This window comes from Meriones unguiculatus, chromosome 12 (assembly GCF_030254825.1).
Source record: "Meriones unguiculatus strain TT.TT164.6M chromosome 12, Bangor_MerUng_6.1, whole genome shotgun sequence".
Lineage (NCBI taxonomy): Eukaryota > Metazoa > Chordata > Mammalia > Rodentia > Muridae > Meriones > Meriones unguiculatus.
Genome location: NC_083360.1, coordinates 54,856,903 through 54,882,004, shown reverse-complemented (window position 1 = coordinate 54,882,004; position 25,102 = coordinate 54,856,903). Strand labels below are relative to the sequence as shown.

General features: G+C 35.9%; 1 protein-coding gene across 39 annotated transcripts in view; it reads left to right on the top strand.

Annotated features, from left to right (window-relative positions):
• The window catches only part of Ptprd (protein tyrosine phosphatase receptor type D), a 2,581,289-nt gene that overhangs the window by 2,356,482 nt on the left and 199,705 nt on the right, over window positions 1–25,102 (top strand). For 21 of the 39 annotated variants that reach the window (XM_060365741.1, XM_060365771.1, XM_060365740.1 and 18 more), the window contains 6 exons: window positions 7,390–7,578; window positions 9,516–9,533; window positions 11,111–11,221; window positions 12,521–12,532; window positions 14,513–14,782; window positions 18,308–18,889. In XM_060365741.1, coding sequence (XP_060221724.1) covers window positions 7,390–7,578; window positions 9,516–9,533; window positions 11,111–11,221; window positions 12,521–12,532; window positions 14,513–14,782; window positions 18,308–18,889 — 1,182 coding nt within the window. The remainder of the gene's footprint in view (window positions 1–7,389; window positions 7,579–9,515; window positions 9,534–11,110; window positions 11,222–12,520; window positions 12,533–14,512; window positions 14,783–18,307; window positions 18,890–25,102) is intronic. The other 18 variants (XM_060365770.1, XM_060365769.1, XM_060365768.1 and 15 more) reach the window with 3 other exon arrangements.

Here is a 25,102-nt window from a genome sequence, read left to right as displayed (position 1 = left end):
CTCCCTTGGGAGGTGGGGAGGTCAAAGAGCCAGTTATTGAGTTCCTGTTAGAAATAGTCCTTGTTCCCCTTACTATGGGAAACCAATTGATTACTGAGCTATCACGGGTCACATCCGAGCAGAGGTTCTAGGTTTTATCCTCTCATGGTCTTTGGTTGAGTGTCCATCTCAGAAAAGACCCTGTGCCCAGATATGTTTGATCCTTGTGGAGCTCGTATCCTTTCCACATCAAACTCCCCTTCTTTCATATGATTCCCTGCACTCTGCCAAAGGTTTGGTTATGAGTCTTAGTATCTACTTTGGAACACTGCTAGGTAGAGTCTTTCAGATGCTTTCTGAGGTAGACTCCTGTCATACATTCAATGCATATCCCATTTGTCTTTCTAAATGGGGATTGATCATCATACCCATGTCCCCTTTCTTGATTATCTTCTTTAGGTGTATGTTTATCATTATGTTTATCATATCTTTTAGGTCTATATAAGTGAGTATATTCCATGTTTTTCTTTCTCTTTCTGGGATACTTCACTCAGAATGATCTTTTCTAGATCCCACCATTTGCCAGCAAATTTCATGATTTCCTCTTTTTTGATTGCTGAGTAGTATTCCATTGTGTAAAAATACCACAATTTCTGTACCAATTCCTCCGTTGATGGACATCTGGGTTGTTTCCAGGTTCTGGCTATTACAAATAAAGCTGCTACAAACATGGTTGAGCAAATGTCCTTATTGTGTACTTGAGCAAATTTTGGGTAAAGTCTAAGTGGATCAAAGACCTCAACATAAAACCAGATATGCTAAATCTGTTAGAAGAAAAAGTGGGGAACAGCCTAGAACTCATTGGCACAGGAGACAACTTCCTGAACAGAACCCCAACAGCACAGGCTTTAAGAGCAACAATCAATAAATGGGACCTCATGAAACTGAAAAGCTTCTGTAAAGCAAAGGACACTATCATCAAAACAAAATGACTGCCTACAGATTGGGAAAGAATCTTCACCAACCCTTTATCTGACAGAGGGCTAATATCCAGTATATATAAAGAACTAAAGAAGCTGAAAGCAACAAACCAAGTAATCCAATGAAAATATGGGGAACAGAGCTAAACAGAGAATTCCCTGTAGAGGAATATAGAATGGCAGAGAAACACTTACAGAAATGCTCAACATCATTAGCCATTAGGAAAATGCAAATCAAAACGACCCTGAGATTTCACCTTATACCCATCAGAATGGCCAAGATGAAAAACTCAAGTGACAACACATGCTGGAGAGGTTGTGGAGAAAGGGGAACCCTCCTCCATTGCTGGTGGGAATGTAAATTGGTCCAACCACTTTGGAAGTCAATCTGGCGCTTTCTCAAACAATTAGGAATAGTGCTTCCTCAAGACCCAGCTATACCACTGCTAGGCATTTACCCAAAGTTTGTTTTCTTTTTGAAAGACAATGACAAACAGTCCTTCAGTCCTTCAACAGAAACTTCTTTAAATCAGTAAAAGGCCAAGTCACGTTGAATTCACTTTGTACAACCTCTAACAATATTAGGCAGTACAAATTGCTTATGGCCACCACAGGAGAACTCAGTGGCCACAGCAGTTGATTTAGAGTTCTATCCTTTCAAATATGAAAGGTTCAATTTTGTCAATTTGGATTGGAAGTAAAACCCTTACTCACATTATTTATAGATGAACGATGGGTTTAAACTATAAACCATTTATACTTTCACTCGGAAAATTATATAATAGACTTTACGTTATCATTCATAGGTATCCAGTGCATAACACTCTACAAAATAGTGATATCCATTTACTTGTAAATACTTTTCAAGTCTTACTTATGTCACTAAGTTCAACAGCAATGGTAAATTAACTCTCCAAAATGCTGACATTCACATTCCTAGTTTTTTATTGTAACTGAAAGTTTCCTATTGGCGTATTTCATTAGGATATAAACAGTCGGCGCCTGTGCTGTATTTCCACGCCTGCTGTAACTGCCATACCAAACAGTGTGTGTGTGTGTGTGTACACGATTCGCTGAGCACAAGTGTGCAGTCATCTGCCCTTTAATGGCCTCTCAAAGCAGCAGACCAAATGGTTTCCTGAAGGTCAAGTCTGATTTAAATTGTTGATGAATTAGAAGCTAATTCTGCATGATTGAATATTAATATAGAACGGTGATAAGTAAGGCACTTTAAACCTTAATGAGCACATTAATGAATAGGACAAAATGTTTTTCTTTTCACCTCATGTAAAAGTTTAAAAGTGCTAACATGGATGGTTTGTAAATTTTTGATAGCTGCCTTTCCCTGAAAGTGTTTGCTTGGTGAGGTGTTAATAGTACTGATTTGATGCTCAAGTTTCTACTGACTTGATAAACTGTCAAATCTTATTTTATCAAATGGCCAAGGCAGTTTTATATAAATTACTAATAAATATAGAGGATAAAAAAGCAATTAACATCTTCTAAACTACACCCACTGAGATAAGCATTCCAATTAGAAATTTCATTATTTCTACGGTCTATTTTATGTTGAATACTGAGTTTTATTGCCAAATACCTGACAATCAAGTTGGAAGCAAGCCCCATCTGTCAACTTATAACAGCTCTGGCTGTTTGAATCTGTTACATTGTGATTTTTCTCATGCAAAATTAATGAAGATAGTAGATTCAAAGGGGTTCTGTGCAAGGAAGGGTGGTGGATAGAATTTAATTACCCTTATTAAGACTAAGATAGAAATTCTCTTTACAATCTACAAAATTCCTTTGTAGATTATATGTAAGAAAGGTATTTTTTGCCATGTATTTGTGTAAATGAAAAGAAGGCTCGGAAGTGTCCTTTTTGAGCCAAAAGGGAAAGAAAGTAGATAAAAATGTGTACTAGTTTGCTTGGGAGGCACAAGTCCATGCTTCAAGTGACCTCCATGATAAGAGCTGCATTTCCCATAGATGGTTATTAAATTGAGATTTCCAAGGGAAACACTTTTAGCAAATACTTGTGACACAGTACATAGATAAGCCTGACTATTGGCTTGGCTCTTTATAGAGATGACATGTGAATGGGAATTGACCAGCAAAGCAGAATTGATGCATTGCATGCAACTGGTACATGAACCTGTGGGAAATCCCAAGATGGATATGTACAATATTAACATAACTTGGTTACCAGAAAATTAAAAATAAAACTAAACCTAAGATTTGTTTTCAGAAATCTCATCTAAATGATGAAGGCAATTTATTGAAGTTTTGAGCACAAGAGGTCAATTGTTGTATCATTTGAAGCAGTTTTTGATCAATAGCTGCCAAGCGAGATGTTTAATGATATGTGCAGTTCAGAGCTATTGATCTTTCTTTCTTTTTTATAATTTTAATTTTTATTAATTATAATTTATTTACTTTGTACACCCCTGTAGCTCCCTACCTCCTCACGTCCCAATCCCACTCACTCTCCCCCTTGTCCACCCATGCCCCTCCCCCAGTCCACTGATAGAGGAGGTCTTCCTCCCCTTCCTTCTGATCTTAGTCTATCAGATCTCATCAGGACTGGCTGCATTATCTACCTCTGTGTCCTGTTAAGGCTGCTCCCCCCTCCGGGGGAAGTGATCAAAGAGCAGGCCAATCAGTTCATGTCAGAGACAGTCCCTGTTCTGTTCCCATTATTAGGGAACTCATTCGGACCCTGAACTGAGATGGGCTACATCTGTGCAGGGGTTGTAGGATATCTCCATGAATGGTCCTTGGTTGGAGTATCAGTCTCAGAAAAGACCCTTGTGCTCAGATTTTTTGGTTCTGTTGCTCTCCTTGTGAAGCTCCTGTCTTCTCCAGGTCTTATTATTTCCCGCTTCTTTCATAAGATTCCCTGCACTCTACCCAAAGGTTGGCCATAAGTCTCAGCATCTGCTTTGATGCCCTGCATGGTGAGCCTTTCAGAGGCTCTCTGTGGCAGGCTTCTGTCCTGTTCCCTGTTTTCTCCTTCTTCCGATGTCCATGTTTTTTGCCTTTCTGAGTAGGGATTGAGCACTTTAGCCAGTCTTCCTTCTTGATTAGTTTCTTTAAGTGTACAGATTTTAGTAGGTTTATCCTATATTATATGTCTAATATCCACTTATAAGTGAGTATATACCCTGTGTTTCTTTCTGCTCCTGGGATACCTCACTCAATATGATCTTTTCCAGTTCCCACCATTTACCTGCAAATTTCATGATTTCCTTGTTTTTTATTGCTGAGTAATATTCCATTGTGTAGATGTACCACAATTTCTGCATCCATTCTTCAGTTGAGGGGCATCTGGGTTGTTTCCAGCTTCTGGCTATTACAAGTAAAACTGCCAGAAACATGGTTGAACAAATGTCCTTGTTGTGTACTTGAGCATCTTTTGGATACATGACTAGGAGTGATCTTTCTGTTTGTTTGTTTGTTTGTTTGTATGTTTTCTCAAACAACATTAGAACTACGCTGCACATGTAAATATATTGGCAAAACCTGTAAAAAGACATAAAGTATATTTTGATGGAATTTAATTGAAATAGATTTTAAATTAATCACAACCCAATTCTCAAGATACTCACTATATCGATTTTAAGTTTTAATTTTCCTTTTGAGATTTGAAAAATCATTTTGAAAGTTCCAACCACTATATCTGACATTTGTCTACTGTAGACTTCTACTAGCAGAGGATGGATAGGAATTTGAATATTTGAAGAAACACAGTATGATACTGTGATGCCCAGTTCATGTGACCCCAAAGACCACCAGGAATCAATTCCGCTGCAAATACATGAGGATCTTTTTATTACAAGCTTGAGCCAAGATCACAGCAGCCTCCTTGGTGAAGAGGAGGAATTCAGTGGGGCTGTCTAGTGCAACAAGGTTTTTAAAGGGAAAAACTGCAAGCTGTGGGTTACATGCCTTGGCATTGCATAATCGGATGAGAGAAATTGACTTTTGAAATGACTGGTTTACTTTAGATGCTGAGACCATAAACAGTCTGGCCTGGCCATCTGGGTCAGTTTCTTAGCAACTCTATCTCTAGTAGGCAGAAAAAGAATGTGGTAAGGCTAGTTGCTCCTGGCAGGTAGCTGGACCTGTTCCACCTGGCTGGCCTTTGTTCAGGCTTGTGCTTTAAACTTTAAAGCAATACCAAAAATTCTTTGGTCTCTCAATACCAATTTATCTTTCAACTTAATTGTACTTCATTAAAATAAGCATTATTATTTGTTTGCTTGTTTGTTTTACTTATATATTCATTCTAGTCTCCAAAAACCTGGTCTGATAAGAAATAGTCTTTCCAAAATGCAGGTATCAAACTCAAATGGACCCAACTTGTATACTCAAAGTATGTATTTTGAATTATTAGCACATCAGCTATCTCTTGCAATTGCCTAGGATTATTACAAAAACATACCCATTTATTGATAGCATTTAACATTCTTTCAGGAACCTGAAAGTCCTGAACTATTCTGGTTATCTCTTTCCAGAACTTCTTAGGACTCATTGGCATTTAAAAACCTGATTATTGAAATGTCAGGTCATCGGATGTAAATAAGATCTGAAGAAACTCATGTTATACAGAGGTGAATAGTGGATTTACATGCTTGCTGATCTTATGGCTTTAGTTAGGAAAAGTTTAAATGTGTTAGAAGAATTTTAGAAAAGCTTTGGAAATTAGTTGATTTCAACTGAATTGAATTCCTATCCATCCTCTGACAAGTAGATTTCTACAGTAGACCGGTGTCATATATGGGACTTTCCTGTGAGGGGCTTCCTCTGTAGGGACACAGAACCTAATTTAACAAAGAGCTTGGGCACTGAAGTATAGGAGACGGAATTATACCAAGGCTATAGAGAATAGTTAGAAAAGACACACAGCGTCAACTGACTACATGGTGAAGACATCAGAGTGGAGATTCTGAGGTAGAAAATGGAACGTTAACTCTTAAGAAGTCCCAGAAGTCTTACTCATCATTTCTCACTGTTTTTGTGCACTTGTGTTTATGTTTGTAAATCAGTTTATAATTGGCTGTTTCAGTGGTCATGAGGATATATTTATTAAATTAATATTAAGGCTGGTTGAAAGTCTGACATTTGACAATAGGGTTCATAGGGAGCATTACCCATCAAGCTAAAATCCCAGCATGGCTAATGTAGCAAATACTTTCTACTTCTGGTTAGAAGTGCTGCCAAGGTAGTTGATTTCTAGGAGTATAGAGATGAGGTTGTGGGTCTACAACTCTCAAGATCTATGTCTACAGCAATTTTGGTATGGTAGGGAGAACTTAAATAGGGTTAGAGGTTCAAAATGTAGCAATCACATATTTTAAATTATTAGCCTTTTGGAAAATATTCTCTCACTGTAAAACCTGCATATTTTATGTTGATAATCATAAGTTGCCTTTGTTCTTTAGTAAAAACTACGATCAATTTTCTGATTAATTGAAGTTCCTTATGAAAAATTCATCATGGTTGAACTATGTGCTTTTTTGAAAAAAAATCATCTGTTCATATTCATTGCTTAAGTATCTGAGAAGGCTTAGTGCTAGCACACAGACTCACATATGTGCATTGCACACAAACAAACACACACACCTTGGGTTCCTTGTATAAAATGGTCTGGCATGCATATAATCTTATAATCCTTTTATGCTTTAGTTAGTCTCCAGATGACTTATAACAGAATACAATGTAAATGATATGGGTAAATGATTACTACAGTGTATTATTTAGAGGTTGACAGGAAAATGGATTCAGCATTATTATGTTTTTAGTCTTCCAATGGATTATTATTTTAATGTGTAAATAAAAGACAGTGGGTACAGTAGTCATTTATGTAGAGCTTTATTTGCAAGCTATGAGAAGTATATCCCTTAGAGTAGAGATAGCTTGATTATGTTTATAAATCAACTTGCTTGCATCATGTCTGCTTAAGTACTTTCCATTATGTTGGATCCTGTGGTTTGCTTGGGTCACCACCTAGATGTATATGATATTTGCATCTTTCTAGAAAAACAAATCCCCTCTTCCTTTTTGCCAGCTGTCAATTTTTTTTTCTTTCTAACGATCCATCAAAGGCACTTCCCCTTTGTATGCTCGTTGTGGCAGGCATTAGTATGTCTATGTCCATTACCTTCCCCTCTGAGCTCCTGAAGTACTCCTGAATTCCCTCATCATCGTATTTACTGCACTCTGATCTATTTGGTAGTTCATTGCCTTCCCACATAGATTGTGTTTAGAACAGGTTGGAAATAAGCATGTGATTGTGTCCAATCCAATAGTACAACAGTGTATGGTTTGTGTTTAGTTCTCCACTAATGTTAAATAAGGAACAGATTTATGACAGATAATGAATTACAACTTTATCCTTGTTGAAATAATTGTGTTACCTTTTGTCTTACAGAGGATCAGATTCCAAGGGGGTTCCCTACCATTGACATGGGCCCACAGTTGAAGGTAGTGGAACGTACCCGCACCGCCACCATGCTTTGTGCAGCCAGCGGTAATCCGGATCCAGAAATCACTTGGTTTAAAGATTTCTTACCTGTTGATACAAGCAACAACAATGGTCGTATTAAACAGTTACGTTCAGGTAGGGTCTTGTTACTGTTTCCACTCACTCCTGGAGAGTTTTTTAAAATACCTTCTTTTTTTTATTATTCTTTAATTTTTTTTAATTATTTTTTTAATTTTTATTTTTAGGTATTATTTATCTCTTTTCTCTTTCTCTGTTATTTAATGTGTTGTACATGTTTGTGAGGTCATGGCCTCATCCAGAATTTGTCTTCCGTTGGTGTGTTTTGCGACTTCTGTTTAATCCACATTGCTCACTGCTGTGACTGTATTCTTAATAATTTTTAATTTACTGCTTTTTGCGGTATTTGATTGATCCATTTTCTCTTCTTTCTTCCTTCTTCATTTTCTTTTGAAAAAAATTATTTCAACATTGAATTTCATTCTAAACTTAGAAGGTGCTACAGTGGCTATTTCCCTATAAAAATGTTCATATTAAACATGAAAATAATTCAGTTGCATTCAAGTATATTTTCTGCTTTCTTTTCTACATTTAAACTCATCCAAGTTTAGTGAGTTTGGGCACATCTGCTTTCTTTTCACTAATACACAATATACAGAAACATGGATTCATGAGTGACCAGGTATATTTTTAAAAGTCCTTTTCTAAGTACCAATGAAAGGAAGGGATTTGATCAACCCCGTTTCTGTGTCATTAGTGAGCATTGTCCACACAGTAACTGAGGCAGCATGTGCCCAGGCTCGAGGGTTTTGACCCCTCCAGTGACTGGATCTACAGAAGTCTGCTTTGTTGTAGACTCCAGCTTTTGCTGTTTTCTTCATCTTTACTCCAGTTCCTTGTCCGGTTCTCACTCCAGTTTATTCCTTTGCCCTCTGTAGATTAAATAGAAAATGTTCTAAGTTTCTTAAAAGTTTAGATCCTGTCCCTATGCAATGTCACAGGAATGTATACTAATAATCTCTGTGCTATGGCGTTGGTAGTAATATTGATATAAAATTCTAATTTGTTAACTGCCTGTCTTCCCAGAGTTCTCAGCTTTTGACCTGTCCTGTGATGTTAAAGCGTCTTGTTAACTGACTCTTTTGCTTGTTGTCAGCAGAATTGTATAGATTAGCATTCTGTTATTGTAAATAAATAATTATTCACATGTAACATAGATGATTTAGTATAATAAAGCTTTAACTCTGAAAAATTTGTACCAAATTATGAGGAATATAATAATATTTTTATGCTGTCTTTCTTCTCTCCGTATTTAAATCTCCAGAATCTATTGGTAAGTGCTTAGTTCTGAAGCGCACTTCACCCCCACTAATTTCCATATTCAGAATATGATTATTATTATTAATAATAAAATGCATGGCATGCATTTTACTAACTGTCAGTGTAGGCACCAGATCTCTGTAGTGGCGCACACATGCATATCTCCACAGAACTGTTTATCTTAAGAACACTGTATAAATAAAGAAAATAGTACACAAGTTAATCACACAACTGTAGCATAATGAATATCATAAGATTCCAGTCCTCAGTGTTTGTTTCTAGCTAGTCTGTAGTAGTTCCTCAAATAGTATATATATATATATATATATATATATATATATATATATATACATATTTATATATATACTTAAATAGCTTAGCCAGTGTTTTCCTAAACTATGCATTAAAAATGCTGTAAAGTTCTTTTTTTTAAGGGATACAAAACTTATATGATATACTTCTAACCCCAGACTTAAGAACTCAGTTGCTTCTCTGAAAAAGGCAATTCTGCCTGCTATGACCTTTGCCCTCTGTGGTTTAATGCACCTTGCTTTTATGATCTAATGATACAATCTAATATATTCCTGTTTATCAGTATAGTAATTCAAGTTTCTTTTAAGACCTTATTTAATTCTGTAAATCTAATCGAATTCTTCTCCCCAGCCCTAGCCCCCTTCTTCTCGTACTAATGCTTCTTCTTTCTAATCTTATTTGCATTCATATTATCCACCCAGGTGGTACACCAATAAGAGGTAAGAATGCTGACCTAACGTTCACAGAATGATCTTGCTCATTCTCCCTGTCCTTTCATCTCTCTCATCTCTGTCCTGTTTTCAGATCCATCCCCATAAAATCCATCTACCTGATTTCTTTCCTTCCGTTTTGTTATGATTCGTGACTCACATTGTGGACTTTCCTTTTTCTTTTTTTCCTTTGTTTTGTTCATTTCTTTATTTATGAAAATGATTATTTAAGTTGTGATATGCTTCAAAGAAAGCATATCCAGGTCGTTAGACCTCAGACCAGTCACAGCTTACCATCTGTCCCTCTTTTTTCTTTTTCCTTTTCTTCTTCCTTTTTCTTTTTTTTTTTTTCCTTTTTTTTCTTCTTCTTTTACCTTTTTTTTGTCCAACTGGAGAAAAAAAAAGATCATTTTTTCTTCCTTAGCTGTTCTTGTTCTGGACCAAAGCCAGGGCGGTCTGGAGAACAGTGGCAGACATGCAGAAGACAGCCTGGACCGTCTGCTTTTTGTCTTTATCTTTCAAAAGGATTTTGCTTTTGTTCTTCAATTCTTTTTTTCTCTTACTGTCTTAAAAGTCAAAGAATGACTCCCCCTTCCACCTGACCCCTCCTACAGTCTGACAGCAGTGCTTTTTTCTCCACTTCTTTTTTTCTTGGGTGCTCGTCTCTGGATTTTTGGATCTCCTGTCCTTCAGCGTGGAAACAGGTTCTCAGTACTCTTGGTGGTATGTGGTATTGCCGGCTTTTCATACTTTGACTGAGTGTGCGTTTCTTTTGTAATTCTTCTTTTCTATTTTTCTTGGGGTTTTGTGACACCACACTGCTAATCCCACAGTGGATTTTGATGGGTGTCTTAGGGGATCTATCCAGAGGTCCTCAAGCAGTGATTGGTTGGCTCTTCCTGGCTGGCCTGGGCCTTGCTTTTGAACTTTTTAAAACTCCTCTAATGCAAATGCTCTTTGTTTTTCAGCAAATGTCAGAAATAATTGTAAGTTGTGGCAAACTGTCTTTCTTTTCTTAAAAAGTCTGCATGTCTTAAGGGAGTTTTATTTCTTTAAGTAATATTTTCATAATTGATAATGACTAATTTTAATTTTTTTGCTTTGTGCAGCCTTTTTGTGCTCGCTGCGTGTATTTTTGGCTTTCTTCCACAGAAGACTTTCTTGAAAACTCAGCCTGGTTTTTTTTGAGTGTGCCTATCTTTTGCGCCACTTTTGTTGCCAAAATGAAACAAAACAAAACAAAATATTAATCTTTTGTTTTATTTAAAAGCCATACTTCCTTGAAGCAGTCTCACCCATCTTCATTTTATTAGTCTAGGAGATAAGAGTGCTAATTATGACTTGTAAGTCTTGCTTGGGAAAAAAGATATTGTTTTCTTATGCTAGCATTGATGATGTAAAAAATAATCTCTATATGTTTTTCTCATCGCATCATTTTCTGTCTGTGCAACTTAGCAAGAGATTGAATCGACGTTGAGTGGACCTTCGCTTTTCAGGGCTTTTCATATTGTTAAGAGGTTTAGCTTGCTGAGCCCCAAAAACCTTCTCTGACCACTTCTTTGGTGGTATATTTTATATCCATACAGGAGCCCTGCAGATTGAACAGAGTGAAGAATCTGACCAAGGAAAATATGAGTGTGTTGCCACCAACAGCGCGGGCACTCGCTACTCTGCCCCTGCCAATTTATATGTCAGAGGTAGGAATGACATAACCCTGGCATGGCTTCTCCATTCAGGCTCAGGGGGAGTAGAGATGCCTAAAGGGTCTGATTATGGAGGTATTTAACAAGAGGATTTGGTAATGATGACTGTTGCTGGAGCAGTTTACTAAGTAGAATATTAAAATTTCAAATCTGTTGTTTTTCACATCTACACGAGGCTTGAGGTTTGTAGATATTTATTTGCATTTTTACTTCTGATTCTATTTTGACTGTTCTGACTGATTGTGCTTGGTATTTGTTTGAAGTTTTCTTCTTTTCTTTCACTTCTTTTTGTTGTTTCTCGTCTGTTTCCTTACAAACCTTGAAATAAGTGCTCGGTTTGCTACTAATCAGCTCTAAGCATGAAGGTGTTTACATCTCCATGAGCTTTGCTGTGGAGCTGGGGCATAAAGGCTTAAGAAAAAATAGTTGCTACATAAAAATAGCACGATTGCCTTCATTCCTATTATGCTTTCCTAAGTAAAACACAGTTTTATATATGTATATGCATTTATATGCCATAGGGTAATGACTTTATTTTAGGAGGTTCTATTAGCTGTTTTTGAAGTAAGAGTGAATTTTAACAATCCATTCATATTTTCTCATGAGTACTTAAATGATTGCATCTTGAGCATAGAAATGGCTGTGCCTTTCATTTTAGCAGGAAGGTGTACCCCTCTTCCCCAGAGTTGTCAAAGCTAGTCCCTGCTGGGTTCTGTTTTGTTTTGTTTTCTGGTGGAAACATTCATATTCTAGGTCTACAGCATTGAATAATCAAGAGGCATGGGTGGGGGAGGGAACAGTTGTAGCCTGTGAGGGCCTTAAGATACTATAGAATGGGGTTCTGTAAGAAAATACCTAGCTTGATTTTGAAATTTTTGTCACAGATAATTCTGTGTGCCCCTGGGGATACCCTTTTCCTTTCTCTTTATGGAGTTTGTAGCTGGGGTGGGGGTGGAAGTGGGGGATGCATTGAGAACCTTTTTTTCCCTAAATTTTTTGAGGGCCCAATCCTTTTTCCTCACAGTGGTGACCTTCTTTGCTGCATGAGGCATGCATTCCTTCTTCTATGAAAATTTCAAAATGATGCTAGCTATTGTTCTTAATACTGCATAAGTCCATGAGGTATTGCTAACTTTTCCAGCTGGGGTAGGAAGATAAAGTAGAGCAATTAACGATGTTCAAGTAGTGGTTGAAAGCCTTGATATGGCCTTTTTACTCTCTCTGTGTTTCCCTTGTTTTTCTCCTTTTCCTCATTTCATTGTGTTCTGCATCAAACCCCCCTACATCCCTCAGAGCTGCGAGAAGGTTGGTGTGTTTTTTACTTTTTACCCACCTTACAAAACTCTTACTTAAATCAATAACAAAGAATACAAATGAAATGAATGTAGCTGCACTGTGGTCTTCTTTTGGTTAATGGTATATTATTGCAGAGAATGTTCTGGCCTTGGCTTCTGTTGCTTGCTGATGGTGTCTAAATGCAGTGCATGATGGGAGAGACTGTACCTGGGTGCATGGGAACTGGTAACACTTAACTCTCTATGGTCCAGTGCATTGGTCAGTGTTCCTGCTTTCCTCTCCACCCCTACTTTTCCTATTTCCTACCCACCTTTTATTTCTGTCTTCTCAGGGTGCCTGCTGCCCCCGAATGATGTTTTATAATTGTTCCCTGCCTTCCATTTTTCTTGATATGTTCTTTGATGCCTTGGAGTCTGCTCTGGCCCCTGCTTGCTCCAGTAACCTCTGAGTTGACTGCAGGAGGCATGCTTAGCACTGTCTTCCCTACCAATGTCACTCACCCCCACACCCTTGCAGTGAGCCCTCTCCCTGCTGGAGAGTTTTCGGATCCTAAGTGCAGCCAGAGTTCCAGACAGGATTCCTTAACTTCTTCTTAGGGTTAAAAGGTTGTTTCCCAGACCTTTCCTGTAACTTCAGAAAAATTCATTGTTATCTGTATTTATCATGTGCTCCTGAAGGTTTCCCCTTTGATTTGAAGTTCTCATAGTATTTTGTCCCTGAAGTCCGAGATAGAACCTATTTTTCTCTCACCTTGGCTTCGTACATGTCAAAGTGCATGTATTTAAGTACAGCTAAACATGCAGACTATCTGAAGCAGGAACACTGAACAGTGTTTGCTTGGTGGTGGTGTGTGTGTGTGGGTTTTTTTTGTTGTTTTTTTTTCTGTGTCATGTTTAATATGGTCATTCCTCTTAATGTCACATCCTGCTGTGTATTATAGATTGAATGCCCATCACTTTGAATATGGAAATAAAATGATTCTTACTGGATTCTGTGGTCATTGATGCTATTTATCCTTATATACAAACTGAGTGGAATCCTGAATGTGACCCCCCTTCCCCCGAGTCTGTAGTCCTTACCTGTAACAACCTCCCTGTAACATGTAATCTCCTAACTTTCATGTCTTCATCTCAATAACTATACTTTACCTTCTTTCATTGTGTTTACTCCTATCTTCCCACTATTTCGTTTTTGTCCTTGTCTAGGATTGTCTAGGATTCCAGCCATTCTTCCATTGTTCTGTTGTGGACCTTAAGAGTCCATCTTGTGCATGATTCTCGCATGACCCAATCCAGTATAGTATCTACTGTTGTTTTATGTTTCTTCTGTGACTGTCACTTACAAACACACACACACACACACACACACACACACACACACACACACACACACATTCTCTCTCTCTCTCTCCTGTGTTTGTTCTATTATTAGTTGAAGTTCTGAGACTGCATCCCTCTGAATCTGAAAGCAAATAAATTGCTATTTCAGTGTACTCAAGGTGATGTTTTTCCCAGGGTGGGATGTGACTTCCCTGTACACACTTTCATATCATGTAGGAGTATACAGAACTGAAGTCACTCTTGCTACTCACACATTCTGATGACGAATCTGTCATCTTTTTGTATATACATGCCTGCATAGAATCATTGTTATATGCATGTATGTATATAATTTAGTGTTTATGCATGGTATTTGTGTATTGTTAATTTGTAGAGATTTTCATTTTTGTGTGGGGTCAATGTAGGTCTGAATTGACTGTTGTATGACTGTGTCTAAGATATCAATGATTAAATAAGTGATTCTGTGTATACACACACCATACTTGTATGGTCTGTATTATTCACAGTTTTTCTTTTTGTTGTGATTTTGGATAATTTACAATATGTTTCAACTGTTTAATCATGTCTGTATGGTGCATGACATGTGTTTGATAAGCTTCTTTGTTCTTGCCTCGTATATGTTATCATGTTGCCTTGTGTTTTGTTCCAGTTCGCCGTGTCCCACCAAGATTCTCTATCCCACCCACTAATCATGAAATCATGCCAGGTGGAAGTGTAAATATCACCTGTGTGGCAGTGGGCTCACCAATGCCTTATGTGAAGTGGATGTTGGGGGCAGAAGATCTGACTCCTGAAGATGATATGCCAATAGGAAGAAATGTCCTAGAGCTGAATGATGTAAGACAGTCAGCAAACTATACCTGTGTTGCTATGTCAACACTGGGTGTCATTGAAGCAATAGCACAGATCTCTGTCAAAGGTATGCTCAGATCATGCTCTGAAAATCATAGTAATGCTCTTCCTAGACTCAGAATTGTAAAGTGAACCAACTTATCACTCGGTGATTCAACTGTGTATTTAACTAATCTCATCGGTGGTAGTATATAAAATGTCCATATCTTAGGTTGAAAGATTTATTTCACCTTTTTCTTCCTTTCCTTCCTTTTTCCCTCCCACCCTTTCTCTTTCTTTTATATACACATAAAAGATATAAGATATGTAATCTAGGGCCTTGGGCATACTAAATGCTCTGCTACTAAGCTACATCATCAGCCCTTCTGAAATTTTAATTTTGATACAGTGTCTCATTAAACTGCAAGCTGTGATTGAATTTACACTGTATCCCATAGAAACTATCAATCATTGATCACTTGCTTCAGCCTTCTGAGAAAGTGGGATTACAGATTTTTAGCTAGAACCCACTTATAGATTATTTTCTAAGATATTAAAGCAGTCTAAATTGGGATAATCAATAGTGTATTTAGCAGCAGGTCTGACTTAGTCACTGAGCAGACAAAATCAGGACTGCTATGCTGGGTCCAGTCTACAGACTGTATTTGTCCAGATTTCTGGATGATAAGATGATAAGAGTCATAAGAAGAATATTAATATGTCATTATGTGCATAAATTCTCTGAAAAAAAAAGGAAAAACGAGAAAGTGCTGAAATCAGTATGACCTAATAATAGATGCTGTTTGATAGTCGTACCATTAAGAAGAAAAATGCAAATGGATCTTAGCTCTGTCCTTCACCTTGCATATATGAATACCCATGAAATATTTTCTTTAATAAATATACTAAATATAACCAAAGAAGTCCATTCTGTGAATATTTTTCAGCAAAAAGGGAGTTGAATTCATGTGTGAATACCACTTTCTTTTATCCAATACTTGAATAATTCTAGAAAACTTAAAATTGGGTCATACATAGTAAGAGATTTGAGTTTCCATTAGTGCAAAATGAACTCACTTCATCATCCCTTTTGGGAAACATGAATTTATAAAATGCAGCATACTTGTTATAATTGATATATCTATAATTATGCATATATAGCCAGTATATCATATGGCATAAGAAGAAAAGTACATATTACCGCATTGCAGCAATGTAATATTATGTCTTATCCAACCTTAAAGTATTAAGCATATTTATCTTTGTTCACACCTTACAGCTATACAACTTTACTGTATGAAGATATGATAATACAACCACTAATACCAGTTCAATAAACACACCTTATTTAATGACATTATATTTGCCTAGAAAGTTCAGAGTGGTCCACTTTGCCAAATGTCAGTCCAGAATGTTCAAATAAATGTCTTTTTATACACTAATTTTGCAAATTCTCTTTGCTAGGTGTTGTAATTCTATAGATATTAATAATATGCAAATATCAAACCACCTCTTTTATTATAACCATTTGAGCGTTAGATAATTGAGGTTGCTTAAGACATTAAAGAATTTGGAAGTGATAGTAACACCAAGCTAATTATCATATTCACTTTTGTAGCTTTTTATTTTCTGAATCTTCCTACTTCCTATCCTTTCTTGCCTCAAATAATGAAAGAGAAAGGTAAAAATTGAAAGAAAAAGAAACAAAACAAAATAGAAAAGAAGCTAAAGTTTGATGCTCTTGAACTGCCATCCCTGGGGGTATTGTAATTCTGGCCTTATGGTAACAGGGAAATAGTCTGAATATAAGCACTATGGGTTTTTTTTATTTGTTTTTTTGTTTTTTGTTTGTTTGTTTTCTGAATTACTATCTAGAATAAGATTTTGTGCTGAAGCCAGCAGTAAAGATGGCTTCTACTCTTAAGCTATTTTATTTTTTTGAGTCTTGTTCTGTTAAAAAAAAATCAGGTCTCTAAAAAGATATATTTATAGGAGGAGTGGATGGAGAGTGGAGAGGAGAGAGGGAGGAACTGGAAGGAAAAAAGGAGAGGAAACTTGGTCAGAATATAATGTCTGAGAGAATAAATAAATAAGAATACAAATACAGGTGTATTTTTTTAGTAACTGTAATCTCAGATGCATCCAATATACAATACAAAATTTTTATTATTGACAAAATACTTTAAAAAGTGATTTGTGAATGCCTTGAATCTCCTAAGCAATTTAAAAATTATGAAGAATATGACATAAAATTATTATTGTATTTCCCTTAAAATTAGTTTGTGTGTGTCTGTGTGTCTGAATATGTGTATGTGTATGGATGCTAATGATAAAGATCTCAGGCCTCCTCACTTGCCACACAAAGTATATTGTCATTGATCTATCTTAATAATTTTAGATAAGTTATTTATAGCTCTTAATCAGGTTTTCTATTGCTTTATGAAACATATAGCTAACTTGATCAGGAAAGGGTTTATTTCAGCTTATTGTTAAATATCAGCTTATACTTAAACGTCTATTATTGAAGAAAATCAGGCAAGGAACAAAATGCCAAAACCATGAAGTAGAACTAAAATAGAGGCCATGGAAAGTCACTGCTTACTGGCTTCCTTTTCATGAGTTGCTCATCATGCTTTCTTATATACCCCAGGACCACCTGTCTATATGTGGCACTACTTGCAATCACTTATTAAGAAAATTCTCCCGTAGGCTTATCCACAGGTCAATCTTATGGAAGCAGTGTTTAAATTTTGGTTCCCTCTCCTCAGATAACTCTCTAAGTTGTGTCAAGTTGACAATGGATAATCCAGGACACTAAAAAATTAATAGTGTTCTCTGTGTCTTATAAATAGGAAAGAACTTGGATACTAGTCCTTTAATAGCAATTTAATTCCATTTCCATATATTTAATATTTAATGTTTATTGGTATTCATTTGCAAAATTAATTTTTTGAATCAGGGAATAAGTGGCCAAGCATTTGAAATAAAAATTGCAGTAATTGCAGTTACTGTTTTTGAGAGTCTCAGACACACTCTATGCATATTACTAGATTAGCTCATTAATCTTCACAGAAAGCCTATGAAATACAGCTACTCAGCTGTGCAGTACAACACCAGTAATGCAACTTGCCCTATTTTCACATGAGTAAATGAAAACCAAAAGAAATCAAATGATTTACCCAGGATAACTTAGGGAATAGGTGGTAGGTTTGAATACCAACCCCCAAATGTCATCACAATTTACTAGTAGGATGGGATCTAGGCTACTTCTATGTATTTTATTGTTTTCTTTATCTATTAGGAAAGCTGTTTTCAACCTGTGGGTCATGAAACGTTTGGGGGCTGCATATCAGATATTTATATTATAATTCATAACAATTACAAAATTACAGTTATGAAGTAGCAATGAAATTTTCTGGTGTGGGGGGAACCACAGTACAAAACTGTATTAAAGTCTTACAGTACTAGGAAGGTTGAGAATCAGTCTTAAGACATGTGGCTTTGCTTCATCTGGTGAAATCTTCAATAGGTATCTATTCAGGCTAAATAGAGTATAGTGATTGGTATAATAGTTAAGAAAATATGTTCATTGTCTTTTTTTTTCACCCCAAAGCCTTACCCAAGCCTCCAGGAACTCCTGTAGTGACTGAGAGCACAGCTACAAGCATCACGCTGACATGGGACTCTGGGAACCCCGATCCCGTCTCTTACTACATCATTCAGCATAAGCCTAAAAATTCTGAAGAACCATATAAAGAAATTGATGGGATAGCAACCACGCGCTACAGTGTTGCGGGACTAAGTCCCTACTCAGATTATGAATTTAGAGTTGTTGCTGTCAATAACATTGGACGTGGGCCGGCAAGTGAGCCTGTGCTAACTCAGACCTCAGAACAAGCACCGTCCAGTGCCCCACGAGATGTCCAGGCACGCATGTTGAGCTCAACCACAATTTTAGTACAGTGGAAGGAACCTGAGGAGCCAAATGGACAGATCCAAGGATACAGAGTTTATTATACAATGGACCCCACACAGCATGTCAACAACTGGATGAAACACAATGTAGCTGATAGCCAAATCACTACTATTGGCAATTTAGTACCCCAAAAAACATATTCTGTCAAAGTCCTGGCTTTTACCTCAATTGGAGATGGTCCTCTTTCAAGTGATATACAAGTCATCACTCAGACAGGAGGTAAGTTTGATTCAAGATAAGAAATAGGGCAGGTGGCTTGGAAGGAAGATAAGAAAACAATGAAAGAAACAGCAAAGAGAATATAAATCTAAGTTGTTGAGATTTAGGACTTTATGTTGTACGTTTAAACTTGCCATGATCTACAAATTTTTTGAGGTACTATACAAGGGCCACATTACTGGACACAATATTGATAACATATAGGCTTAACATTGTTAGTGCTAATGATTGATTATTACATCTTCACTGGTTTTGCAAATGCAATGTACTTGTTTTCATGCCTGATGTGGGCTCTATGAGTCGTGATCTGGCATGTTCACTTCCTGGCTTTGTGACCCTAAATCTCAGGCATGTTTATAGCTGAATTTGCTTCATTTTACTTTATTGCTTTTATTTGGTTCTTTTGGTCACTGATTATTTTCCTTGCTATAGTGAATGAAAGATGTTTCACCACAATTATAGTAAATCTATATTCCTGCATTATTTGGTGTTTGCAGTTCAATGTATTTATTCATCCACTATATTAATATGCAAGGAAGTATTGTAAATTAACCTAAGGTTCTTGTTGGAAAATAATAGAGGTATATAAATGTTGTTCTTCTTTTTCCTGACACTTTTTCTTAAACGTGTCAACTGTTAAATTGATTTTTGTATATCCAGCATCTCCGTAACAAATAAAAGTTGCAAGAAAGTATATGGTGCTTTAAGATTTTCTCATGTTTTAACTGTAATGTTGGCATGACATAATTACAATCTAATTCTTAAGCTACAGCTAAGCTTGATAAATTTGGAAGAATTTCTTCTTGGGTCAACTTTTTGTTACTGTGACAAAACAATAGAAATAACTTAATGGAAAAAATAGTTTATTTGAGCTCACAGCTCAAATAAGTTCTACCCTGTGGTCAGCTGACTCTGAATCTTTAGCATCCTGACAGCAAATATGAAGGAATAAAGTCATACTGGCAGACAAAAGAGGGATAGATTTCCAGTGTCCCCTTCTTTCCACAATCATTCCCTCCTAATTAGTCTACTACATTCTTGACTGCTAAATTCCACAGACTAGTGAACAAACAAACTTTTGTCCATGCTTTTGTGCACAAAGCTTTAGGTGGTGCACACCTTTAATCCCAGTACTTGGGAGGCAGTGGTAAGCAGATCTCTGAGTTTGAAGCCAGCCTGTTCTACAGAGTGAATTCTGGGACAGCCAAGACTAACAAAGAAACTCTATGTTTAAAAAGTCTCAAAAAAATTAATCATGGTGCTTTGTTTCTCTTAATTCCAGTTTTCTCATCTTAACAGTAACTGTAATGCAGAGTTTTTGCAGTTCAGTCTATCTATCTATCTATCTATCTATCTATCTATTTATCTATCTATCATCTATCTGTTTATCATCTATCTATCATCTATATCTATCAGTCTATCTATCTATCTATCTATCATCTATCTGTCTATCTATCATCTATCTATCTATCATCTATATCTATCAGTCTATCTACTGCTATTACAACAAAGCAATACACACTTGGTAGTTTAAACAGTAGGGATATATTTCCTCACAGATCTAGGGCTGAAAAGGCTGGAATCTATACATTACAGGATTGCTTTCTGTGAACACTGTGGAAGAAAGTGTGTTCCATACTAACCCTGAGTTTCTGGTAGTTTGCTGTCAGTGGTTTATTCTTTGGCTAGTAGAAACTTGCAGTTTTTGAATCTTTTCACCCCGTGTTCTTTCAAAAAGCAAGTATGTGTTCAAATTTGAACATTGGTTTTAAGGGTTAGGCCAACCTAAGAACTCTGCCTTAACTAACTTGTTCCACACTGATAACACTTCAAAATCAGGTGACACTCTGTAGAACCTCATCATTCAAATTCTGAAGAGATATTGTTGGCTTCTCCAAGAATGTAGATTAGGTCATGAGAAAGCTTAATAGGTAAAATGTAATAATGGAAGCCAATACATATTGACCCATATTCTATACAGATCTCATGGGTATTTAGTCTTGTCTAACCACTATCATCTTTAACATGAGGAATTCCCTTATGCAATAGTTTTAGTGATTTTGTAACTACTAGGTATTTAGTAGTTAAATATGGCCAGAGAATATATAATTTATTAATATCATTTATTTCAAATTATAAAATTGAAAAGTTAAAATTAATTTCAATTCTGAAATATTACAAGTGTTTTGAACGAAGCTAAAGAACAAGCATTTTTCATAAAAACATTGTTATACTCAGTCACTAGATTTGGCTACATTTTATAATCACAAATTTAAGCCTAACAAGCTGCAACATCTTAATTTATTTTTAAGAGACAAAGGATTTAACTACCCAAGAAACACGATTTTTCCTAAAACCAAATTCAGTCAAAATATGCAAATCCCTGAGACTCATGAATATCTTTATGTTCAGAATATTGAATTACAAAAACTTATCCTTCTATCCTAACTTGGTGAAAAATGTCCAAAAAGTGTATTTTGGATCTCTTTTTTATTACCAGTAGACATGAGCAAAGTTTCATGGATGTTGTAGTGTACAAGAGCAGTTAAGTTAATTTAATCCAATAAGTTTGCCTTTGGAAGGTCTGACTTAATTCAGTATCCAAATTTAGAAAATGCACTCAAATGTATGAAGGTGCATTAGGTAGCTCTTCATGTCTCTCTCTCTCTCTGACTAATGGATTTTTACATGAAGACATTTGCACCAACCATCCATAATTATAGCTTGAACACATACGGTCATGTAAAATGACAGAGTCAAATACAAACCTCTAAGTACCACAGTGATTGCATGTATGCTGAAGACTTCATTAGCCAAGGCCATTGGATGTTAGTAGCAGCTGTCAAATTCAACATCATCAGTTCTGATGAAGTTAAGTTAATGCTGAGCCTTTTCCTCTTCCTGAAGAGCTCATTCCTAGAATCATGGCTATACGAGTGTGTGTTGCCACTGTTGAACACTCACTCCTTTTGGATGGTTAGATAAAAATCTAAGGAAATCACATTTTTCATTATGATTTTTCCTTTTAGTAAAGCTATAAAACCATACCACTCAAATAATTTAAGTATTTAATTACATAGACACAAAAAACAATGCATTTTGATATCTTCTGTGTCTGAGAGGTGCTCGTTTCATTTAATTGTCATGAATCCCAGCATTCCTCATTTTGTTCAAGTCAAATACAAAAATGAATAAGTAAGTAAAACAGTCCTGAAGGACAAAGGGCATGTAATAGAGAAGTCGTCATTTTGCATTTTCTCTAAGATAAGCAGCATCCTGGTGGATAGAAATTGAAGATTTATGTAGTGTATTCCTAGTTGTGGGAAAGGCAGAACATGATACCTTTTCCATGGTTAAATCAAAAGACTGTTTCCTCTTGGCTATGACTATTAGTAGAGCTGACTATGTTAAAATTTAAATATAAAGTATACTTTTATTAAGATTATTGTTTTCTAGGAATATGGGTCACTCCCCCCTAATTTTTCATAGCTCTATTTTCTGGGGTAATAATCACTTGCAATTAATTTACCTTAAAGGTATGGAGAATGGATGAATGTTGGCAAGGGAAACACTTATACTGTTAGACACACCTCTTGTATTTCACCTAAAACAACCAGGAAGAAAAGTATATAATTTTCTGGAGTTGATTATTGTAACGGTTGACTGTATTTAGTAGGAGGAACACGGACCTGATAAAGAAATCTTAGGAACTACATCTTTAAAGCATTAAAATAAATGTTGCTTGAAATTCATGGGACCAGAGGGATGTCAAATCTTAAATTTTGGGTTGTGTGAATTCTGAGTTTTCTTTAGAAAGAATTTCTGATATCATTTAGGTTAATCTTTGGACAAGTCTATAAACTCCTTTAAAAGTATTTGGTATGGATTGGCTTTGAATTCACTCTGCAGATGAAGATCACTATATGAACTCCTGATGCCTCTTCTCACAAAGGCTGGCAATACAGCTTTACACCACTTAGCCAGCCTACTTTTAGTATTTTAAGAAAGAAAATTCTACTGCAAACTTCCAAAGCAGAAAATTGTTAAAATATAAATGAGGACATTGAGAAATACTCTTAAATAGGTTTCTACAAATTTCTAAAACATTTCATTACATATACAGGCCTAGGTAAGCAAACTATGAAAAGCCTATATTCTGATGCTCAAAAATTTTAATTCCACTGTAAAGCTTTCTATTCATGGTTTTAGCAACGAAGAAAGGAGCAATGGGTATGAATAAACCATGATAAGTTTTAACTTCTTGTATTCATATTTAATGACAGTTGACAATGTGGTTGTGGCACTCAAAGAGCAGATAGTTTGAATATTATCAGGTTTTACTATCAGATTCTGACTCTTGCTTTCATCATCATTTGCCAATATGCCAGATATATATGTTGTAAAACATATGACTGCTTAAAGTACTGGCTATGTTAGCAATGATGGGGCTTTTATTGCCTTTGCCTTATGATACAGTGAGATGAAATTGTAAATTGGCATTCTAGTATGGACGCTTCATGAATAGTTGCCAAGTTTTACTCAACAGTTATCTCTTCTAGTGCATTGGCATTTCATATAACAAGGTTTTCTCTCATTTCTTAGTTCTTTATTTGTTATTATATTACAAATATAATAATCGTAGTAATAATCAAATACTTGATATTTATCAGTAGAGTTTTTACTTAAGGATTGATAGTTCTTATTTTTATTTCCTTGTGAACAGTAAATTGTCAAGGAGAATATAACTAACCAAATATTAAAAATTGTTCCAATATAGTTGTTTTTATTTCTCTTTATTATTTATTTACCTGTGCATTATACACACACACACTTATATATGACTGTGTGTGGTTAATCTCTATGATATGTGCACACATATGTACACAGGTGCAAATGCCAATGCATACATGCAGAGTCCAGTAGGGGATATCACATTATTCTCTGCCTTATTGTCTTGAGACAAAGTCTCAGGAACTTTGGAAATAGGCACGTGGTCAGCAAGCCCGATGAGAATCCTGTTTCTGTCCCCCAATCAGTGCTGAGGTTAAGTGCATGCATGGCCATAACCAGCTTTTTACATGAGTACTGGAAGTCTCAATTCTGGCCCTCATCATTCCCCAAGCCCTAAGAATAATTTTAAAGAAATATCTGTGCCACACATCTATTTATTCTTTTCTTAACTAATTTCCAATTTGGGTTGTGATCAGTGATGGCATATAAAGTTTTTAAATGTCTAATGGTTATATTTAAAGTTCTAGTTGTACATTTCATTTTCTCATGAGTTTTAGTAATATGAAAATTGTTCACTATCTTTGATGTACAGTTAATTAGTGCAGGGACTGCTACAACACAGAAAAATCTCCTAAGAAAAATGGTCTATAATGCTTATAAACAAAATCTATATGTGAAGATAGATTGAAGATAAAGATGATACATAAAAGATGATACATGAAGATAAAAGAATGTCATAGTGATGTATAATATATAAACACTGAGATAAAAACCATATACATATATGTATGAAAAAATACATCTATAAATTTATATATGTAAATATATGTGTTTATTAAGAAAAAAGGAATGTAGATATAAAATAGGTCTTCCTATGGCATAATATATCATATGCAATATCACTTAATAGGTGATACAATATTCTTTATCTTTGGGTACTCTGAAGAAACCAAATACATTAGTGTTGAGTCACATTAAAATATTTCCCTAACTTGTTCCCTCTTTTCTCCTTCTTCTGATATCCATCCTCTTTGCCTTTCTGGATAGGAATTGAGCATTTTAGCAAGAGTCCTCCCTCTTGAATAGTTTCTTTAGGTGTACGGATTTTAGTGGGTTTATCCTATATTATATGTCTATATCAGTGAGTATATACCGTGTGCATCTTTCTGCTTCTGGGATAGCCCATTCAGGATGATCTTTTCCAGATCCCACCATTTACTGCAAATTTCATGATTTCCTTGTTTTTTATTGCTGATTAATATTCCATTGTGTAGATATACCATAATTTATGCATCCATTCCTCCACTGAGGGGCTGTTTCCAGCTTCTGGCTATTAAAGAGGACCTCTGAAAGTCTCTGCCCTGCAGACTATCAATGCAGACACTGAGACTTATGGGCAACCTTTGGGCAGAGTGCAGGGAATCTTATGAAAGAAGTGGGAAACAGTAAGATCTGGAGAGGACAGGAACTCCACAAGGAGAG